This window comes from Borostomias antarcticus (assembly GCF_949987555.1).
Source record: "Borostomias antarcticus genome assembly, chromosome: 17".
NCBI lineage: Eukaryota > Metazoa > Chordata > Actinopteri > Stomiiformes > Stomiidae > Borostomias > Borostomias antarcticus.
The window spans coordinates 14,075,904-14,099,189 of NC_140250.1; the positions used below are offsets into that span (position 1 = coordinate 14,075,904).

Sequence of the window (23,286 nt, forward strand, 5' to 3'; positions counted from 1 at the left end):
GCCTACTTATATTTTAATCCCTCTCTTCTCTCCAAAAACTGAGGACTGTCCTCCTCTACCTCAATGGACGAGCCTCCTCTGATGTGTGTGTGTATGTTTCTGAGTTTGCGTGCATGTGTGTGTGGGTGTGGCAGTGTGTGTGTACAGTATGTACACGTTTTTTTATGGTCTCACCTCCTTGATTTCCGACAATCGAAGCAGACGTCGTGAATAACAATTCATAAGCAGGCTAAAGATCACGCAGTCAACGCATCAGACGTAGGCTACCTCACCAACACTAACATTGCCAACGTCACAGCCTTTAAAAAGGTTGCACTGCGGCAATGTTGTAGGCTGCAATCTGACGTTTGGTTGTTTGAGCTAGACAGAGCAATCTGATCTCAATCGGATCTCACTGGAGACACATAGGCTATTAATACCAGGTGTAAATGTAATCAGGTTAAATCATATCTAGATACAATCTGGATACGAGATGCATTTTAATACCAGGTGTAAATAGGGTCATTGATAGCTTGCTAATTGAATAGGCTATATGTATCAATGAAATATAATCATATGTTTACATGATTGACATGAGTTCTCGCTACATTCAATAAAAGGCCTGCTTGAAATGGCAGCATTATGTTGCACCACTAGATGGCAGTTAGTCTATAACCTAAACATGATACACTGTAGACATGATATAACAAACCCATAGTATCCTGGCGGGAGTTTAAATATAGGGCCTACCTACAGTAGAAGTTAAAATACTAGGTTGAATTTGGCAGCGCTAAAAAAAGTACACTCTGTCAATAGGTGCCCATAGGCCTTTATTAGAATTTATTAATACTGAATACTGTACATATAAACCAAAATGATTTATATAATTTCCAAAATATGCCATATATATATATATATATATATATATATATATATATATATATATATATATATATATATATATTTTACCCCACACAATCACATAGCTACATATAATCTGAAAGCACACAGTTCTCTATTTACTGTATTCTCTGAAGCCCCTCTGACCCTTAAAAGATAAACATTTAAAGGGGTACTTTATTCAAAATCTATTTTTAGACATATGTATGTTTGACCAACATCCCAAAATAAGATTTTCCTTTGATGTAGCTTGTTCCACATATGAACAAGACACCTGGATTCACCTTCATATGCATAATGTGACTAGAGGACAATGATACCACAGGATGAGAACTCAGCACTAGGGATTATAACACAGTATTGGCATGATCACCATGGATACAGAGCAAGGGAACAACCAAATGAAGATAGAACTCACAATGTTTCTTACAAAGCAGTTGTTGCAATACAATCGACTGAATACTGCTTCAATAATTCCTGCGTTGTCTTTGACATGAAAATAAGTGGTTTCTATAGCTGATAAAACTTTATAAATCTGATGTGCAAGTTGCTTCATAATTTATATATGATATCTGATATGACTTCATAAATATGACGTGATAGCTGATATGACTTCATAAATCTGATGGTTAATGAAGCTCTTTATAAATCTGATGGTCTAGTCCATGGGTTGCCAAACTCCATCAATGTGGGCCTCCCTTCTGAAAACAGTCCATTTTGCAAGGCAGCGTTAGCTAGCCCATAACGTTACACAGCTAAGTTAGCTCGGTGGCACCTGTTGCTAGTTAATGTTATGACGTTTTCACACAATACATTCATGCCTGCGGGGGGAGGCTCTCTCTGCACTATCCTCAAATTTCGGATACATCTCTGCCATTATTTAGTTCAATCTTCTGACCTTTAAAATCACATTTCATTCATAAAAACCATAGACATTTTAAAAATAAAAAACATGTTTTTTTCTCTTTTTTCTAACCATCCCTCCGCGCCTCCCCTGAATTTCTTTGGGGCCCCCCAGGGGAGGCCCGCCTCACAGTTTGGGAACCCATGGTCTAGTCTAATCAATATGACTCTTAATCAATCTGATATTATACTGTAGCTGATACTGTATCTCTCTTCATAACTGTAAACAAACCTTCTCTGACAGTCACAACCAGAAAGGCAGAGGTTCTAACACCGAGGTTATAATCACAGGAAGGTGTGGAGGGTTTTCACAGAGAGTTTGGTGCATCAACACAAATCAACCAAGGTCACACAGGTCAAAACCAGTTTTGAACAAGTTTTGGAGCACTAGCTGTTCCTGAATTTTGGAGCATTAGCTGCTCCCAGCTTCCAGGCCTTGCCCATTTTAGATGTCGATGAGGTCATCGCCACTCTCGTCGCTCTCCACCGTCAGCTGACGCGTCCACCACTTCTTGACCTCCGACCCGGAGGAGGCCTCGTCGCTCACCGGGGTCATCTTACACACCATGGATTTGACACTGCTGCGACCTGGGATAGGAGGCACAGCAGAGGACACATCCAGTAGGCCTTACTAATAAGAAACCCACTCACCAGACCAAGAACATCATTCAAGAACATCAGTCCCCAGACCAAGAACATCAGTCCCCAGACCAAGAACATCAGTCACCAGATCAAGAACATCAGTCACCAGACCAAGAACATCAGTCCCCAGACCAAGTCACACAGCCAGCCGGCCGGCCAGTCAGTCAGTCAGTCAGTCAGTCAGTCAGTCAGTCAGTCAGTCAGTCAGTCAGTCAGGATCAGTACTGACCTGCAGGCAGCCTCCACTGTCCTAGCTTCCTCTGTGGACGACCCTGGTCAGAGGAGTCCTGTCTGTAGCCCCCCCTGTCTGACAACGTGGGGCTCAGGAGACCACTCAACTACCGAGAGAAAGAGAGAGAGGAGGGGGGGGGGGGGGTTATAAAAATACTTTGCGTTGCGTTTGTGTTTGCATGTGTGTCGGACTGCGTTTGTGTGTGTGTGTGTACCTCCGGCTGTGAGGGGTTGTCCTGGTTGTGTGTGTTGTCCTCGCTGGGCACGGTGGTCTCAATGCTGGGGGGGTTGAGGAAGCGACTGAGCTCCTGCTGCTGGCTCTCTCTCAGACTGTGGATGATGCTGCACGACTGCTGCTGCTTCTGCAGGACACACAGACAAGGAGGGGATGGTGTGTGTGTGTGTGTGTGTGTGTGAGAGAGAGAGAGAGAGAGAGAGAGAGAGAGAGAGATTGTGTGTGTGTGTGTGTGTGAGAGAGAGAGAGAGAGAGAGAGAGAGAGAGAGAGAGAGAGAGTGACAGACAGACACAGGGAGAGATTGTGTGTGTGCATGTGTGAAAGAGAGGGGCAGAGAGACAGAGAAGAGAGAAAGACGGTGTGTGTGTGTGTGTGTGTGTGTGTGTGTGTGTGTGTGTGCGTGCGTGTGTGCGTGTGTGTGTGTCTTACGGCACGGATGCGTTTCAGGCACTTCTTGAGCCACATGCGGATGGTCTGCTTGGCCACCTCCTCCTCTATGGTGTACTCCAGCTGCTCCCTGGCCAAGAGCTCCTCCAGCTGCAGAGACTTCCTGATGTCCACCGAGCGGTACGACAGCATGCTGCACACACACACACACACACACACACACACGCACACACACACACGCACAACAAGAAGGGGAGAGGGAGAGGTTGTACAGCTTGAACAGGAGCCCGCGTGCCTTTTGAATTCACATCAAACGTGTGTGTGTGTCTGTGTGTGTCTGTGTGTGTGTCTCTCTGTGTGTGTGTGTGTGTGTGTGTGTGTCACCTGAGGACGTCGTGGAAGGTGACGTCCCCCCCACTGTGCAGTCTCTCCATCTCGTAGCACATGTGCTTAAAGAGCAGCTTGTCCTTGTCCAGGTCCACCTCCAGCCGGCCCCTCAGGAGACGCAGCAGGAACTTCACCTTGGATGTGGGGATCACTCCCTGGGGATGGGGGTGGGGTGGGGGGGGGGCAGGGTTATTGCTTCTGGTGACTGAAGTTGTGACCCCCACTGTACCGAAATGCTTTCAGGAGTTTTATATGTGTGTGTGTTCATGGGGAAGGGGGGCGTTCCACTTCAGAAAATCGCTTAGCTGCCGCGGTAGAATAAAGCCTCTCCTCCTGCATCCTCTGCTTTCAGCCTTCCCCCTCCCCTCTCTTTCCCCCTTCTCTAGGACCTCTCGTGTCCTCTCTCCTAGCCCTTCTCTAGGTCCCTCGTGTCCTCTCTCCTAGCCCTTCTCTAGGACCTCTCGTGTCCTCTCTCCTAGCCCTTCTCTAGGTCCCTCGTGTCCTCTCTCCTAGCCCTTCTCTAGGACCCCTTGTGTCCTCTCTCCTAGCCATTCTCTAGGACCCCTTGTGTCCTCTCTCCTAGCCCTTCTCTAGGACCCCTGGTGTCCTCTCTCCTAGCCCCCTCTCACCTCTCGCTTGTCGTCCACCATGTTCCAGATGATCTGGAAGTGTCGCAGGTCGTTGTAGCTCAGCAGCTGGTCCTCCTCAGTGGAGTAGAACAGAGAGAAGTTCTCCACGATGATGGCTGGAGGAAACACAGGCTGCAAGTATTAATACTCCCGTCCCGATAGTACTGGAGAAAACACAGGCTGCTAGTATGTAGGGGATCTTCTGGAATTTTTGAACTAGGGCCTCATTTTCGACTTATCTATGATGTTTTTGACTGATGGAAATCATTCCCAGTTAATTCCATGCTGAAGATAACTTTGGGTCATTCCAATTTCCACTGGTGTCTAATGCTAGTGCAACACAATGAAGTCATGTTAGCCTGTCCAAAAAAACACCCCCAAACACCCAAAGTGCACCCAAAAACAAATTAAATATGAGCAAAGTCTCTCTGGGATTCTTTGTGTCTATTCACAATCCATTTTGAATTCAAACTATCATGTCATCCGTTCTGGTTTGGGGACCTATATTTCTGTCGCTCGTGCTTTGTTGACATTGACCAGCCCTGGCTCCAGGCTCTAGACGGATCTAACTGAGTCTTACTCCGCCTGCCGACTCACAGACAGAAATATAGGTCCCCAAACCAGAATGGATTACACGATAGTTTGACCTCAAAACGGATGGTAAATAGACAAAAAGACTTTGCTCATATTTAATTTGTTTTTGGGTGCGCTTTGGGTGTTTGGGGGTGTTTTTTTGGACAGGCTAACATGACTTCATTGTGTTGCACTAGCATTAGCCACCAGTGGAAATTGGAATGACCCAAAGCTATCTACAGAATGGAATTAACTGGGAATGATCTCCGTCAGTCAAAAACTTCATACAGTAGGTAAGTCGAAAATGAAGCCCTAGTTCAAAAATTCCAGAATATACCTTCAATACTCCCGTCCCGGTAGTATTAAAGGAAACACAGGCTGCAAGTATTAATACTCCTGGTAGTACTGGAGGAAACGCAGGCCACAATAGCCTGTATAGCACCGTGTTGTGTTGTAAGTTACCTTCCATGCCAAAGTTACAGTACAGTACCTTGAGTACAGTGCCTAAACCGTCTCTAACAAGAGTGTCCAGTCAACAGTGCCTCATCACGCTTCAGAAAGAACACATCTAAAGTTGTCCAGGATAAGAGCCTTCACTACATGGGCTAAATGGACAGTACGTGTGGACTAGGTGGACAGAATCAGTGGGCCGCGACGCTAACACAGCACAGCTAGCGAAGGCGAGTCTACCCCCTCTCTCTCTCTGTGCCATCTGCACCCACATACCCAGTCCATGAAACCCGCTGGATAGAGACTAATGTTCACTGTAGATCATATCCACGGAGATGGAGAGATATGATCACTGGCTCACACTTCTGTAACTCCCCCGGAACTCTCTCTCTCTCTCTCCTGACAACCCTCTCTCTCTCTCTGTCCCTCTCTCTCTCTCTCTCTCTGAGAAGTTAACTGTGGAGAGAGATAATGGTTTCTCCACGGACGTGTGTGATGAGCAGCGATAACGGTTTTAGTGACTCAGGGAGAGACGCGCACAGCTGACTGTGTTTTATGAGCAAGTCACACCCACCTAGATTAGCCTACAGCAGGAAATGAGATATGGGCCAGGCGCACCGCGGGACAGGAGATTGTCCTTCGTTTGTGTGACTTTCACACACACGCACAACACACACACACACACACACACTTACCCACGAGCAGGTTGAGCATGATGTAGGCTATGATGACGTAGAAAGAGCAGAAGTAGATGAGGGCTCCGGCGTAGTTCCCGCAGTCTGTCTCCCAGTAGCGGTGCGTATCCGGCGTGCAGAAGGGAGGCTGCACCTGGGGTCGGGACACAACCCCAACACACTCTACTCAACACACGGGGCTCCGCCTGAACACTCATGGACCCAGACAGAGCAGCTAGCAAGCACAGAACACTTTGTATTTGTTCAGGTCTATATGGATTAAAGAGCAACGACCAGGAATATGATAATAATTCAGATAATTATTACGCAATCCAGAATGTAAAAGATGAACATTTTCTTTGTGTTAACGAGGAGTTTTCATCTGACAGTAAGGACCCTATTTTTCTAGTGCACAGCAATGAGCAAAACCCTTAAATACCTAGAAGAGAGGGGCAGGCACCTAAAAATAAATAATAAAAAAAACTATGTGTTTTAATGATTTCCCTTAAGAGGAGATGATCAGTTTATGTATAAACCATGCAAAAATGTGATGCAAGAAATGCTATTGCGCTGATATTTCTGACTATTTTTTAAGCCCCCCCAAGTCTAGTGGGTTTCTCTAGGGGTTTGAGCATTGCTCTGCAAAGAAGTGTATGTGCTAGTGTGTGTATGTGCTAGTGTGTGTATGTGCTAGTGTGTGTATGTGCTAGTGTGTGTGTATCTGCTAGTGTGTGTATCTGCTAGTGTGTGTATGTGCTAGTGTGTGTGTATCTGCTAGTGGGTGTATCTGCTAGTGTGTGTTTATGTGCTAGTGTGTGTTTATGTGCTAGTGTGTGTGTATCTGCTAGTGTGTGTATCTGCTAGTGTGTGTATGTGCTAGTGTGTGTGTATCTGCTAGTGTGTGTATCTGCTAGTGTGTGTATGTGCTAGTGTGTGTTTATGTGCTAGTGTGTGTTTATGTGCTAGTGTGTATTTATGTGCTAGTGTGTGTATGTGCTAGTGTGTGTGTATCTGCTAGTGTGTGTATCTGCTAGTGTGTATCTGCTAGTGTGTGTTTATGTGCTAGTGTATGTGTATCTGCTAGTGTGTGTATGTGCTAGTGTGTGTTTATGTGCTAGTGTGTGTTTATGTGCTAGTGTGTGTGTATCTGCTAGTGTGTGCATGTGCTAGTGTGTATTCATGTGCTAGTGTGTGTGTATGGCCAGTGTGTGTTAATCTGCTAGTGTGCGTGTGTCTGCTACTTTGTGTTAATCTGCTAGTATGTGTCTATCAGTAGTGTGTGTTTATCTCTGTGTGTATGTGCTAGAATGTGTGTATCTAGTGTGTGCATCTGCTGCTAGTGTGTGTGTATCTAGTGTGTGTTTATCTGCTAATGTGTGTATGTGCTAGTGTAGGCTTATCTGCTAGTGTGTGTGTGTGTGTGTATGGGGGGGCTACGTATCAGTCGTGTGTGTATCAGTAGTGTGTGTTTATCTGCTAGTGTGTTTTTGTCTCACCATGCAGTCATGCATGATCTTGTTCCAGTCCTCCCCTGTGACGATTCGGAACAAAACTACGATGGCCTTGCCCGCTGTGGAGAAGTTGGCATGCCTGGGGAGACACACACACACACACACACACATACTAAGCAAAATACACCCCTAATCCCATTTTATAGTGAATTTACTGGCAGTGTTTTGAAAGAAAATAAACAGGGGTAGAGAGATAGGGGGGCTAGGGAGAGAGAGTAGAGAGACAGAGAGGGGGCTAGGGAGAGAGTAGAGAGAGGGGGGGTAGGGAGTGAGAGTAGAGAGAGAGAGAGGGGGGGCTAGGGAGAGAGAGTAGAGAGAGAGAGGGGGGGCTAGGGAGTGAGAGTAGAGAGAGAGAGAGGGGGGGCTAGGGAGAGAGAGTAGAGAGAGACAGGGGGGGCTAGGGAGAGAGAGTAGAGAGAGAGAGAGGGGGGGCTAGGGAGAGAGAGTAGAGAGAGAGAGAGGGGGGGCTAGGGAGAGAGAGAGTAGAGAGAGAGGGGGGGCTAGGGAGAGGGAGAGTAGAGAGAGAGAGGGGGGGCTAGGGAGAGAGAGTAGAGAGAGAGGGGGGGGTAGGGAGAGAGAGTAGAGAGAGAGAGGGGGGGCTAGGGAGAGTAGAGAGAGAGGGGGGGGGCTAGGGAGAGGGAGAGTAGAGAGAGAGGGGGGGCTAGGGAGAGAGAGTAGAGAGAGAGAGGGGGCTAGGGAGAGAGAGTAGAGAGAGAGGGGGGGGCTAGGGAGAGAGAGTAGAGAGAGAGGGGGGGGCTAGGGAGACAGAGTAGAGAGAGGGGGGGGCTAGGGAGAGAGAGTAGAGAGAGAGAGGGGGGGCTAGGGAGAGAGAGTAGAGAGAGAGGGGGGGGGGCTAGGGAGAGAGAGTAGAGAGAGAGGGGGGGGCTAGGGAGAGAGAGTAGAGAGAGAGGGGGGGCTACTGTAGATAGAGCTGAGGGGAAGAGAGTGGAACAAGACAGGTAGAGAGAGCTGAGAGAGAGAGTAGAGAGAGAGAGGGGGGGTAGAGAGAGTAGAGAGATGAGTAGGGAGAGGGGGTAGAGAGAGTAGAGAGATGAGTAGGGAGAGGGGGTAGAAAGAGTAGAGAGAGAGAGGGGGGGTAGAGAGAGTGGAGAGATGAGTAGGGAGAGGGGGTAGAGAGAGTAGAGAGAGAGAGGGGGTAGAGAGAGTAGAGAGAGGGGGTAGAGAGAGTAGAGAGAGAGAGAGGGGGTAGAGAGAGTAGAGAGAGGGAGTAGAGAGAGAGAGAGGGGGTAGAGAGAGTAGAGAGATGAGTAGGGAGAGTAGAGAGCTGAGAGAGAGAGTAGAGAGAGAAGAGATAGGGGTAGAGAGAGTAGAGAGAGGGGGTAGAGAGAGTAGAGAGAGGGGGTAGAGAGAGTAGAGAGATGAAAAGGGAGAGGGGGTAGAGAGAGTAGAGAGAGAGAGAGGGGGTAGAGAGAGTAGAGATGAGTAGGGAGAGGGGGTAGAGAGAGAGGGGGGGTAGAGAGAGTAGAGAGAGAGGGGGGGTAGAGAGAGTAGAGAGAGAGTCCTAGAGAGAGTAGCCAGTAAAGAGAGACAGGTGCTCCTGACCTGTTGATGTTCTCTCCGTACTTGACGGTGCCGAAGAGGACCACGCCAGCGAAGGCGTAGCAGAGGAGCAGGAGGAACATCCCCACGATGATGAAGAAGCTCTTGTACATGCTCACTACCACCGTCAACAGCAGCATCTTCAGAGTCACCTGGAGACACACACACACATGCACACACACACACACACACACACACAGAGCTACGGTTAGTGCTATTCTACCTCTATGCACAGGGGGGCGCTGTGGTTCCATGATCAGGCGATGGGATGATGGTTGTTGGATGACAGTCTCTCCCTCCTACTCACATGTTTCCCACAGATGGTGAAGAACCGGAACACGATCACACATGTTCCCATCATGTAGGTGTAGGCGTTCTGCAAGGATACGAGAGAACAGGGGGTGAGGTGTGTGTGTGTGTGTGTGTGTGTGTGTGTGTGTGTGTGTGTGTGTGTGTGTACGGTATGTGGGCACTAACCAGCAGTGCAAAGTGCAGGACTATCCAGATGACCCCTAGTGATGTCACCAGCAGGTCATAGCGGTTACGCCTGCTCTGCCAGTATCCCGCTGGAGACATGGCGATCAGCTTCATCGTCACCTAGGTTACCACAGCCACAACAACAACAACAAGAACCAGCAGAACAACATGTGACACCAACCAGAGGAGCAAAGAGGAACTAGTAAACCGTGGTCTTCTGTACCTCATTTGGTAGAACATTGCGCTTACATTGCTAGTGTTAAAAATTCAATTCCGACTGCGATTGAATGCTAACTTTATTGGCACGACAAAAAAATCACTTGCGTGACAAAAAAAATGAATTGCATTGCCAAAACATTTTGTATGCTTTCACTGTCTAAGTTGCTTTGAATAAATAAATGGCATATAAGGTGGACTTGGCGTGTAGTCTTCTAAAGATGATGCTGTCTGCACACCTACCTCCAAAACGAAGATGAAGGTGAACACTACAGACATGGTGGCCAGGGGGACCGTCACTGGATCATCCACGTCCCACTGTTAAACACACACACAGAGGAACACACACACACACACACACGCAGACATGCACACGTAAGAACCATGCACACCTTACACATAGAGCAGCGTGTAAGGTGAGCGGTATCAGGGAGCTGGACCTTGACGGACAGCAGGACGGACTGGGCCAGGACCAGCACGGCGATGCCTCGCTTGAAGAACGGGTGCTGGGTGATGTCATACATCTTCGCCCTGAAACCGCCGGTCTCTGTCAGGGGGGGGGGGGGGGGGGGAGCAGACAAGGGGGTCAGCGCCAGACTGAGCCTACTGTACACCGATATGTACGGTAGCGGGTCGTCCTGGTTACATCAGCTAACAAATTGGGAAGAAAAACAAAACAAAACAAAAAGGTGCTGGGATAAAAAAACGTCATTCTCTGTGAGAACGAGGTCATCAGGGATTGGAGCTAGAGTTCACCAGGCCTTCAGATGTTCAAAGATAGCCTACACGCCAAACTGGCGCGCTTATTTGAATCGCTTCCAGAGTGACGGTGAGACCAGCTTGAGATAGCGCCGAGGCTATTTCGCATCTATCTTCCGACGTGACCGCCAGCCAGTGCTGATCATTCCCCCGCATCAGACAACGGTCTGGGGTAGGCCCGGGAGAGAAGAGGAGGAGGAGAAAGAGGAGGTGGAGGGAGTGGAGGAGGAGGTAGAGGTGGAGGAGGAGGAGGAGCTGGTGGTACTGCTTCTCTCGCGACTGTCCTGGGCCGCGTTTCCCAGATTCGCCGAACTTCTCCGCGCTACGACGCTTCTCAAGGTATACCTTGGCGAAGGGACAGTTTTTCCTACGAGTGTTTCCCAGACTATCCCTTAGTGGGCGCCTGAAGATACATCGTTAAGTCCATCCCAAGATACATCGTTAGAGGAGCTGTCCCTGGGCGTGGTGCTGAAAAAAGAATGAATGAATGCCGCACACATCGATGGCCATTCGTAAAGTCACAGAAATGACGTGCCAATATAATACGTGCTGTCTTAATTATTTTATTTCAATCTAAATATTACCAAAAAGGAAGCTATGCCTCCGAAAGCTCATCTGCTAATGTATTTAAGAGTCAAAGCGAGACCTCTTGATAGTCCCAATTCATACATAAAATTACATTACATCAAATAAAATATCCAAGAAAGAGCATGGATCGGATCAGGACATATAAGCCCCGTCGAGGATGTCTTGAAAGGCCAAAGAATAACTAGTGATCATGCTGGACGAGGTGGAGCAACCGAAGGCCGTCCTGTTTGGCGGCTACCAGTAGGGCCTACCCTACTAACACAGTACGTAAAACTGATGGGACACATTGGTGTAATTGTGGTAACTTTGCGACGGTACCAGCAGCGGACCTAGCAGACACCTAGCTGACACTTGCCTTTTCAGTCGCAAAATAACCAAAATAGCCGTCCTCAAGGACACTGTAAGGGAGCGTAGCCGCCACTGCTGCTTAAATCCGTAACTACGATGTAATTAAATAACGTGACAATGTGGTTACATCACAGTCCCAATCTGACTTTATTGGAAATGTGTCACAGTGGGTCAGAACATTTGTAAATTACTTAGGTTTTAAAATAAATTTAGAAGTCATACAGTTACAGAATTGTAATAATGAGGAGAAATCCTGCATGTCTGTTTTGTGTGTAATTTCTCATTTACAGTTAATATTAACACTAAAGATTTGCAGTCTAGGCCTAATAAAAATAATGATAAAAAATATGCCTATGAATAAAGTCCTAATTTTGCAACCTAAATGTGAGCAATGAACGCTGAGCAGTGAACGTAGAATGCAAGGCATTGGACTACTTTCTTAGGTGACACAATTGAAGAACTAGACAAACAAGTTACACACTCTGGTACAGTAGGTGGCTGTATGCACATTAAAGTTGTTTGCGATCCGCCACTAAACTCAGCGAAGTAGAAGAAGACGACGACGGGTTAAACTTCCGCTCCGTTTGAAACAGAAACGATTGAGAAAGACCAACACGCTGTCTTTGTCCCCGCGACAACACAGATCCTGTAAGTATCTCAATTTCAATGTATACATAGCTAGCTATGTATTTTGGTATCGTCCCAGATAAAACACCAACGTTATGTGCAAGCTACCCTTTTGTAATGATTATCTATATGGAGATGCTCTCTTTCCAATGTTAGCTAACTAGCTAGCCAGCTAACGTGATTAGCCTTTTTCAGTACATCATGGCTAGCTAAGTAGCCTATGTAAAATTACTCTGTCGCAATTATTGTTATAACTTTCGCTTTTGTGTAATTGTAGTTTAAATTATAATGTTGGCTTGGCAACTTGAGAATATTTCAGTTGTGTACACTATAACTTTTATGAAGTGTTGTCGTGGGCCATTGTTTCCTAATTACGGGCAATGGTGGAGTCTTCTCAAGTCTAGCAGGCTCGCGCGAGCTCCTGCACGTTCGTACTGTTTCATCGCTTGGAATAAAATGCGATAATTAGCTTACTCATTGATTTCGCATTAACCCACGACAACGTTAGTATGAGTTTGTTTTTAGGCATTCATTTTTCCGAAGTTAACGTTAACAGAATACTAGAAGCCCCAACAACGGAGCTAGGCTAGCTAGCAGGATTTGTTATAGCAGCCATCTTGGCTTTTTTGGTTACAGCAGCCATCTTGGTGATTTTGGGATGTGATTTCATGTTACTCTTAACTGTTGAAATGGTTGCTCATGCTGTCAAACGGGTAAAGAATTGTGTACTACGTTTTCACTCACATACAAATCCAAATTTTGCATAATAGGTACTCATGATGTGGACTACTAATATAGTGTCTTGCAAAATCTATTTAATTACTGAGTGTGAAGGGTGGTAGACATGTTGCCCTGTTCCTCTAAACGTGTCAGAAATCACGTGGTCCTGTGGAGTGTGCATGTCAGCCAACGAGAGGGTCACCCACCCACTCTCTCTCTCTCTCCCTCTCTCCCCTCCCATGCTCTCAGTTGCCAACCTCCCAGTTCTTGTTTGAACTGAGCAAGAAGCAGGTGAGCGGGACAGGAAGAGGCGCTAAGACGGGGACAGGCGTGGCCAGGGGCAGTCCTGGGACAGCACCACAGGCTCTGTGAGTCTTGTTCAGTTGAATGCCCTCATGAGTATTAACAGAAGAGCAACATAAACATATGCACACATACACTCTAACATGTCGCTCTCTCCTCAGCTCAGCCCAATGGTATCTGATGGTTCTGTCTGGCCAGCCCTTAGGTGGAGAAACACCTGATCATCAATATAGGCAGGCACACGTAAGTACAAATGCACATACGTTTCCATAGACGGGATAAACAAATGGGAATATTGATATTGAGTTAATGTTAGCGGTAGACATGTGAGATTCATAAGACGCATCACTGACGCCAGTGACGCCACAATATCAGGGAAATTGAGCAATTGCTTCCCTGTGGTGCAAACTTGCAAGATTCGCTCAGTTATTAACCCTTCTTGCCTTTTTTATTGTTGGTTTTCTCTCTCCTCCTTCCTCTCTGTGCAGTTCTCCTGTGTGCTGAGCCGCTATCCCATGTATTGCCACTGCTGACAGGGTAGAGCTCAGCCCCATGCAGAAGTGAGTGATGAGGAGAGGGAAGATCATTTTCCCGTTTTTTTTCCCCTCCAGTTTTAGGAACCGTCTCAAGAATGTGTTCCCCACTTTTATGCCTTTAAATCAGGGTTGGAGTATTCCAGGTGTGTGGCCATGGCCATGAACACCAGTAGAAGAGGGAACCAAGTGTCTCATTCTCTCTCCACAGTTGTGTGGTTCTAACTCCCCACTAGCTACATATTCATTCAATCTTTATTTAACCTCGTGAATCAATTGAGAGTAAGCTCTCATTTACAATGACGTATAATCACTCTATATTTGAACTTGTACTACAGGTGAGATAATCCTTTTTAATGGTCTCTCTCATTCGCTCTCCTAGCTGTGATGTTAGAGTTGTGCAAGACTTGGGTGTTCTCCTGCTCTGAGTGCCCATTCTCCTATACCTCCCAGATCTACCTCCACAAGCACATCAAGAGGAGCCATGACAACCTCTGTCTCTGCTGAGGAACACACAGAGCATTATGAAGTAGCCAGTGCCTTGGCGAAGGTGTTTGAGCAGCAGTCAATGGATTAACTCCCAAGACACAAGGAAGAGACAGCGCAACACACGCTATGACTCCAGTGACGAAGGTAATATAATAAAGTGCATTCAACAGTTCCAAAAGAGTACTACTTGAGTTGACTAATCTGAGCTAATTTACCTCTACTATATGTTCCAGTGCCCAGGCAGCCGGTCGGCAGAACTCAGACCAGACCAGCTATGCCAGGTGCCAGAGCCGGAAGGCCTGCTCTGCCAGTTATCAATGCAGGTATCCATGCATGTTTGTGTTGGTGAAATGTCTATGCATATTTGCACACTTACAGTTAACTCAGGACTTTCTGAAGACTCATGTACTCAGTTCACTAATTCGCTCATCTCACATCTCACTACTCGGCAGTAGATGTTCATCGCCCGGGTCCTTTGAGCCAAGGCGCTGTGAGCCCAGGCCCACTTTGGATTAAATTATTATTCAGGAATTCCTGAATAATCATTTCATCCAACAGTGTAAGACAGGAAATAAAGAAGCATGTCTTATTTCAGGAAGTAGCCTACTGGAGTTGTGCATATAGCCCATTGAAGAAGGCTGCATGGGCGAGCATTGCAGCACGGATGGCTGCTTCCACTCCTGGGCCACCCAGGGAGTGGACAGTCGTCAGCAAGAAATGGCAGGACTTCGCCAGTCAGGCCAAAAGCCGGGGGGCGGCAGTGCGCCGAGAGGCAGAGCACCGTGCCTTCCCTCACCCCGGAGGAGAAGGCCCTATCGATCATCGGCCTCACAGCCTCCCAAGGCATCACTGGTGGCCTTGATTTGGAGTCTGGAGAGGGCCCCTCCAACATCCAGCCCTCAGCTGAATCAACCCAAGCCTCCCAGCCCTCAGCTGAATCACCCCAAGCCTCCCAGCCTTCAGCTGAGTCACCCCAAGCCTCCCAGTCCTCAGCTGAATCACCCCAAGCCACCCAGTCCTCTGGAGAGGAGACCCCAGCGCAGTCAGACTGCTCCACCCCGTCGACACGCTCTCCCCCCACCCCCCACGCACCCCATGACGTCCCGCCCCCCGTGAGAGGCAGCTGAACACCACGGATGTGAGGTGCGACTGCAGCGAGGAGCTCCTGGAGGTGGGGAGGCAGAGGCTGGGTGTGCAGCGTGAGAGGCTGGACCTGCAGAACAGGCAGCAGGCCCTAGCGGAGGCACAGTTTGTGTGACCCTCCATATTAGTGCCCATCATTCTGCCAACTCCAGGTAGGCTAAGTGTGTATTTTGTATACTCTGTCTATTCCCTAACTGCATGCATTCCATTCAATGTCGCTAATTGAATTTTCCTCCCTTGCAGATGATGCAGATGCCTGAGACACACTGCACACACTCACCACACACACTACATACACTTACCACACACTGCCCACCCACTACAGTACACTGCGCACACACACTACATACACTCACCACACCACTCATCCTTCCTAGGTGTTGCTACCTTGTCGTGATGGGAAGGCTTGTGTGCCTCCATGACCATGAAGGCTATATTGGTGGGGGGTCACCCCCCAGCAGGTTCAACCATGCCGGGCAGGTTCAGGGTAGAGGCCAGACGAAAAGCAACAACTGGCCCTCCAGGTTGGGGGTTGGGCATGGGTCTAACAACCCCACCCCGGAAAAAGACAGCCTGTTACAGGACAAAAGTCTGAAGAACAAACCTGCCCATGTTTTTTCCCAACCAATATTAAACAAGTTCCCTTTATCCTGTATATTTGTCGTTTCTTGCCACATTACAACAGTAGAGGTTTTGAAGAAGGCACACAATATAACAAACAGCATTTGTAAGATCACTAAATACTGCGAATCTGTTAGCAAAGTACACTATAAGGACAACAGTATTGGGCCACCTACACATTACAACTTTCATGACATCCCAAATGAATAGGCATCATATGGAGTTGGTCCCCCCTGTGCAGCTATAACAGCCTCCACTGTTCTGGGAAGGCTTTCTACAATATTCTGGAGCATGTGTGTATTCATCTAGCTGGCCTCATTGGATTAATCAATTCGCCAGGATATCTGTCTGACAATAAAGACAGCCAGAAAAGTCATGTCATCAAATTATCCCTTTACATAAGAAAGTGTTGTTGTTGTTCACAAAGTGGATTATATTAGGCTATGGATAGTCCGTATATGTTGCTTGGCTCAATAAAAGTTTTAAAAACAACATTCCCATGATGTGTTCTGTAGGCTCCATGACATTATTTTCATCATTCAAGTTAATTGTATTTTGTGTACACTAATGATGTGAATCGCGCAGGTAGGATAGATAGATGTGCGCTGTATTGCAACTCTCCTTTTTAAAAGTGTAATTTTGCACTAATCGAGCTAAAACTATAACGGGATGAACGCAGCGCATCGCCAAGGGACAGCTTACGATGGGGTCCGACCGCCCTTCGTAACGTATCCCTTGGCTGTGGTATACCTTGGCTAAGAACTAAGGCTCTGGGAAACAGCGCTTCGGCTCCAAGGAGGGCTAACGATGCATCTTCGGAAGGTACATCGTAAGGGCGATTTATGATGTACCTTGGGTGGAGCTGTTTCCCAGAGTCTTCGTGTAGGCTACCTTGGCTTAAGAAGGTTCTGGAAAACGAATCGCCACCTAGAGGTGGACCTAACGACGTTCTTAAGAAGCACGTAGCGCTACAATGCCTTAACGATGCCTCTGGGAAACGCGGCCCTGGACAGTTTGATCACACGTGTTTACCTGTACCGTAAAGACATATTGGCCGGTCAGCGTTTTTCTGGCCTCTCTCCTTACCCTGTGATAAACAGTTCAATAACAAGCACACACAGGATCACAGTCTTATTAGTATTACACCTGCTAGCGCCCTGGTGCTGACTCATGCTGCGCTCCTTTTGGTGGGGAAGTGGTGGGTGGGAGAGACAGAGAATGACTTCACCCCCGAGGAAACCGCATTACAGCGGACACCAATGACAGCTCGGAACCTGCCAAACCGGTAGATAACAACGCACGTTGACTCTGATGAAGATGTAATTGTCCAAAATGTTAGTCGTCTTATCTGCACCTAGTCTGACTCAACAGATGTAGGTTTTGGCAATAAACCTTGTCATTCGTTGTCACACTGCCCAATCAGTGGCGAGACTGGTGACGCAAATGAATCTGATTCGGGCCGAGAGATTCTCTTGGCACCAATCAGATTCGATCCAGACTATTTTGCAAGAGCACCGTCGCTGCGACTGTGACTGGCCGAGCTAAGTGGCTGTGAGCAGCCTATTCCCCTCGCTCCGTCCCCCCGGGGCACTTCGGCTGATCTCTCGGCTCTCTCTCACGGCGGGTAGCGCTAGAGTGGACACACCAACGCAGCGGTCGACGGTACCGGTAAGTCAACGGTACCGGTCAACGTCTGGGATGGAGTTGTGGGCGGCACGTAGCTAGTGTGTGTTTATGAGTGAGACACTGAAGCCCAAAAACGCTTGCGGTGCGGCATGGTGGCGCAGTACTCGGCGCTGTCGCCTCACAGTAAGAGGGTCCCGGGTCTTTCTGTGTGGAGTTTGCATGTTCTCCCCGTGTTCGCAAGGGTTTCCCCCATAAAGAACCCAATACGAAAAACATCCAGAAGACAGGGGCGCTTGTTTGGTCCCCGTGGCGTGTCCCATGTCCCCTGCACGCTGCCTACTGTCTGCTCCTCGCTGCCCTTGGTGGAAGGACGACGAGATGGGTTAAGAGCAGGAGAAGAATTTCATCGGTGGACGCTCCAGCCATTCATGTGTGTGTGTGTGTGTGTGTGTGTGTGTGTTTCGACGTTGCTGCCTACACCGTGCAATGTGTGTGTCTCACTGCATGACTAATAAAGATGTTTGTTTTTGTTTGTTGGTTTGGATCTATCTCTTGCAGCTGCAGAGTGTCTGGGAGATGTAGGAAGACAGGGGTATGGTGAGGAATGTTACGGGTAGTGTGTGTGTGTGTGTGAGTGTGTGTGTGTGTGTGTGTGTGTGTGAGCGCGTGTGTATGAACATTGAGCTGATATTGTCTATCCCACTATTCCACACACAGACCTGGGCGTGGAGGCAGGTGCAGGGGCTGGGCTATCTTCAGTCGACTCTTGAGATCCTCCCACCTCCTCTGGTCTACAGTCAGTAGAGCTGTACCCTGAGCAGGGAGCGAGGGAGAGAGGGAGAGAGAGAGAGAGAGAGAGAGAGAGAGAGAGAGAGAGAGAGAGAGAGTAGGGTTACAGTGACAGCAGACAACACACACAGAGCTCACATAACACGCCCCCGTAAAGGCCGTTTCAGACGAGGAGCGATATCCGCGCATTGTAATTCATTTTCAATGAGAGAGGCGAGCGGACAATTTGGGAGCCGCGGACAATCTGGGGCGGAGCGGCAAGCGGGCGCGACCCTGTGAAATTGTCGCGCGCATGATCGTTTCGTGCACCCGCCCGCCCGTGACAAGAGCTAAATTGTAGTCAGCTTTCCATGCGCGCAGGATGCGTGCGTCCCCGGCAGATCCGAGCGAGAACGCAGGCGGAATATCGCTCCCTGTCTGAAACGGCCTTATGACTGGTTTCCCACACGTTCTCTCACCTTGTTCTCGTTGAAGTTGGCGATGACCACGCCCACAAACAGAGTGAGACCAATCATACAGCCAAGGAACACAAACACATGGATGTAGATGCCGTGGATCTGTGGGGGGGAGAGAGAGAGAGAGAGACAGAGAGAGAGAGAGGGTTGTCAGGAGAGAGAGAAAGCCAAGCGTGTAAGAGAAAGACAGAGATAGAGAGATAGAGAGAGAGAGGGAAAGAGACAGAGAGAGAGAGAGAGAGAGAGAGAGAGAGAGAGAGAGGGGAAGAGAGAGGGAAGAGAGAGAGAGAGAGAGAGAGAGAGACAGAAGGAGAGAGTGAGAGGGATAGAGAGAGAGAGGGGGGGAAAGAGAGAGAGGGAAAGAGAGACAGAGAGAGAGAGACAGAGGGGGAAAGAGAGAGAGAGAGAGGGAAAGAGAGACAGCGAGAGAGAGAGAGAGAGAGAGAGAGAGAGAGAGAGAGAGAGAGGGAAAGAGAGACACAGAGAGAGAGGCAGACAGAGAGAGAGAGAGGTGTGTGTTACCGGTCCAACGCGGTGTATGATGACGTCCCGGACCTCCACCCAGCCTTTGAGTGACAGCACCTCGAACAGGGCCAGCATGGCGTTGCCCACGTTGTCAAAGTTAAAGTTGCGAGGGTTGGCCCTGGGACAGGAAACAGCACACGATGAGCCCATCAACCATCATCATCAAGGGCAGACCTGGCAGGTAAATCCGTTCAAATCCTTTCAACTATTCAGCATTCGCTTAAGTCTGTCTGGGGTGTCAGGTGGGTGGGGTTTGCATTGCATTTTCTGGGGACAGCCTCATTGGTCCAGACGAGAACAATCAAGATGAGTAATTGAAAGTACTCCAAATAGTATTTGGACTGTCTATCTGGCTGGTGTGCACAAGGTAGGCTCTCTAGTGTAGTGTCAGGATAATGTAACAGTAGTCTATGATCAGGACCAACCAGACTAGAGGATCATGTAACAGTAGTCTATGATCAGGACCAATCAGACTAGAGGATAATGTAACAGTAGTCTATGATCAGGATAATGTAACAGTAGTCTATGATCAGGATAATGTAACAGTAGTCAATGGTCAGGATAATGTAACAGTAGTCAATGGTCAGGATAATGTAACAGTAGTCTATGATCAGGACCAACCAGACTCTAGGCACCCAGAAGCCAGGTTTCTTCTCCCCTTCTCTCAGCTTGAGGTTAAGGCTTTTGGAGACACTGACGTTGATCCGGAAGATTCCGTGGCAATCCACCTGTTAACCAGTGAGACGGCTCGGTTAGGTCACTGCTACCAGTTAGAGAGCGGCGCCGGGTGCTTGGTTCGGTGCTTGGTTCGGGTTTACTAGAGAGGGAACGCCTCTAGGCCCGTTGACCTCATTCTAATTAGACATGACATGACTAGGGTGTGTGTGTGTGTGTGTGTGGGGGGGGGGGGGGGGTTAAGGAGGGAGTGGCTTTTCCATACCCGCGTCATGATGCCAGGGTCGTTGCATTTGGCGAGTTTTCCAGCGAAGAGCTGCACACCGAAGCTCGCAAACACCAGCATCAGAGTAAGGAGCAGGATGGAGACCTGTGTGTGTGTGTGTGTGTGTGTGAGAGAGAGAGAGAGAGAGAGAGAGAGAGAGAGAGAGAGAGAGAGAGAGAGAGAGAGGGAGAGATTAGACAGAGGGGTTAGAGTCAGACATGTTTTTTCTGCACTGTTGTCTGCCAGGGAGGGGGTGGAGGTGCAAAGCTACTGGAGACGCAGCCTATCTGTCAGCCATCTTGGTTATATCCCGGTGGTGTTTATTCAGGTGGGTTTCATGCATGCTTGATTTTGTGTGTGTGTGTGTGTGTGTGTGAGAGTGAGTTTGTGAGTGTGTGTTTGAGAGTAAATATGTGAGTACAGGCATGCGTGTGTGTGTGTGTGTGTGTGTTTGTTAGGGCTGTCAACTGAGCTCAGAAATTATATTCAACTTTTCCAAAAATCAAATATGGTATTATTAAAATATTGCATAGAAAACGATGCATATTATAATGGGACTAGTCAGTACCAGTTCTAACCACAAGCACAGACGGGAACGTGATCTAATATTTCATGTCTGCCTTTTACAACATTCAAGTGTTCACGGGATTCAAGTAGGCTATTCAAGTAATACCCATCAACATGGGTGACTTTTAATGTGAACAGGGTCCTTTTATTAGGCCTATATCCCAGCCAACTGAAAACAAAACAAGAGGAGTAGCCCATAGTGCTGGTCCGCTTGATCAGATTCAGTACTTGTTTACTATGTTTTCTGCCGAGAAGACACAGATGCATCTCCCCCCTTCCCTGTACATACAGGGGTTAGCAGGGGTGTGTGCTAGCACCAGTACTTTTTAAAATCTTCCTGCTATGTGTCACCCAGCTTCTCCATAAGGAGACTGAGGACAGCAGCGGTGTGGCAGTGGACCTTCCGTCTAGATGGCAGCCTCTTTAATATAAGGAGGCTCCCGGCAACCACCAAACTGCACAGGGAGAGAGTCCTTGGGCTACAGTATGCTGATGACTGTGCTCTTGAGCTACAGTATGCTGATGACTGTGCTCTTGAGCTACAGTATGCTGATGACTGTGCTCTTGAGCTACAGTATGCTGATGACTGTGCTCTTGAGCTACAGTATGCTGATGACTGTGTTCTTGAGCTACAGTATGCTGATGACTGTGCTCTTGAGCTACAGTATGCTGATGACTGTGCTCTTGTATCTCAGCCCACAAGACCTCCAGTCTGTTCTTTCTGCTGTGGTCAGAGCGTAAAGCAGGATGGGACTGACCGTCAACACCATCAAAAAGGGAAGTGGTTTGCCAGTGGAGCGCCAACATCCAATCTACACCACCTAGCTCCACTGTTACTGGAGAACAACTGTCTGTTGTTCCATCCTTCAGATACCTGGGGAGCGTTCTCTCTGAAGACAACACCGTTGACAGTGAGGTCCAGAACAGGATCGAGCAGGCATCATCTGCTTTTGGGAGACTCCGGCGTCGGGTCTTTCAAAACAAGAACCGCACGAAGGTCTGTGTCTAGTCTACCAAATCTTCTGCATCACTACCGTCCTCTACAGCTGCGAAGCCTGGGTAACCTACAGCCACCACATCAGGGCTCAAGAGCAGTTCCACATACGCTGCCTTCAGAGCATCCTGGGAATTACCTGGTGTGATCGGGTGCCTCATTCTCAAATACTCTCAATGACCAACAGGAGTATTGAGGCTACGGTCACCCAACACCAGCTATGATGGCATGGCCATGTAGTAAGGATGCCCTCAAACCGGCTGCCTCGCAGAGTGCTGTACGTCCAGTTACACCATGGACGACGCTCTGCTGGAGGGCAGAAGAAGCGCTACAAAGACCAGCTGAAGACGGCGTTGAGGAAATGCAGAATCAGACCTGAAGCCCTGGAGGATGTTGCTGCTGACCGTAACACCGGGCGTCAGCTGTGCCTGGATGGGACCCGTATGCTGGAGGTGGAAAGGACATCCAGGAGACAGGAGAGGAGACTCAGGAGGACATCCAGGAGACAGGAGAGGAGACTCAGGAGGACATCCAGGAGACAGGAGAGGAGACTCAGGAGGACATCCAGGAGACAGGGGAGGAGACTCAGGAGGACATCCAGGAGACAGGAGAGGAGACTCAGGAGGATATCCAGGAGACAGAGGAGGAGACTCAGGAGGACATCCAGGAGACAGGGGAGGAGACTCAGGAGGACATCCAGGAGACAGGAGAGGAGACTCAGGAGGACATCCAGGAGACAGGAGAGGACACTCAGGAGGACATCCAGGAGACAGGAGAGGAGACTCAGGAGGACATCCAGGAGACAGGAGAGGAGACTCAGGAGGACATCCAGGAGACAGGAGAGGACACTCAGGAGGACATCCAGGAGACAGGAGAGGAGACTCAGGAGGACATCCAGGAGACAGGGGAGGAGACTCAGGAGGACATCCAGGAGACAGGGGAGGAGACTCAGGAGGACATCCAGGAGACAGGGGACATCCAGGAGACAGGGGAGGAGACTCAGGAGGACATCCAGGAGACAGGAGAGGAGACTCAGGAGGACATCCAGGAGACAGGAGAGGAGACTCAGGAGGACATCCTGAGACAGGGGAGGAGACTCAGGAGGACATCCAGGAGACAGGGGAGGAGACTCAGGAGGACATCCAGGAGACAGGAGAGGAGACTCAGGAGGACATCCAGGAGACAGGGGAGGAGACTCAGGAGGACATCCAGGAGACAGGAGAGGAGACTCAGGAGGACATCCAGGAGACAGGGGAGGAGACTCAGGAGGACATCCAGGAGACAGGGGAGGAGACTCAGGAGGACATCCAGGAGACAGGGGAGGAGACTCAGGAGGACATCCAGGAGACAGGAGAGGACACTCAGGAGGACATCCAGGAGACAGGAGAGGAGACTCAGGAGGACATCCAGGAGACAGGAGAGGACACTCAGGAGGACATCCAGGAGACAGGGGAGGAGACTCAGGAGGACATCCAGGAGACAGGAGAGGACACTCAGGAGGACA

The 23,286-nt window shown here is 48.7% G+C and overlaps 1 protein-coding gene across 1 annotated transcript in view; it reads right to left on the bottom strand.

Annotated features, from left to right (window-relative positions):
* Positions 1 to 2,227: 2,227 nt before the first annotated feature.
* nalcn (sodium leak channel, non-selective) overlaps positions 2,228 to 23,286 on the bottom strand; it is a gene marked incomplete at both ends in the record, with an annotated part of 135,162 nt that continues 114,103 nt past the window's right edge. The window contains 18 exon segments of the mRNA XM_084452216.1: positions 2,228 to 2,370; positions 2,654 to 2,762; positions 2,871 to 3,017; positions 3,321 to 3,471; positions 3,663 to 3,820; positions 4,295 to 4,410; positions 6,013 to 6,145; positions 7,488 to 7,581; positions 9,066 to 9,214; positions 9,370 to 9,438; positions 9,540 to 9,659; positions 9,999 to 10,073; positions 10,196 to 10,302; positions 18,232 to 18,325; positions 18,760 to 18,858; positions 19,279 to 19,399; positions 19,903 to 20,009; positions 20,222 to 20,326. Of these exon segments, the coding sequence (XP_084308342.1) occupies positions 2,228 to 2,370; positions 2,654 to 2,762; positions 2,871 to 3,017; positions 3,321 to 3,471; positions 3,663 to 3,820; positions 4,295 to 4,410; positions 6,013 to 6,145; positions 7,488 to 7,581; positions 9,066 to 9,214; positions 9,370 to 9,438; positions 9,540 to 9,659; positions 9,999 to 10,073; positions 10,196 to 10,302; positions 18,232 to 18,325; positions 18,760 to 18,858; positions 19,279 to 19,399; positions 19,903 to 20,009; positions 20,222 to 20,326 (2,097 nt within the window).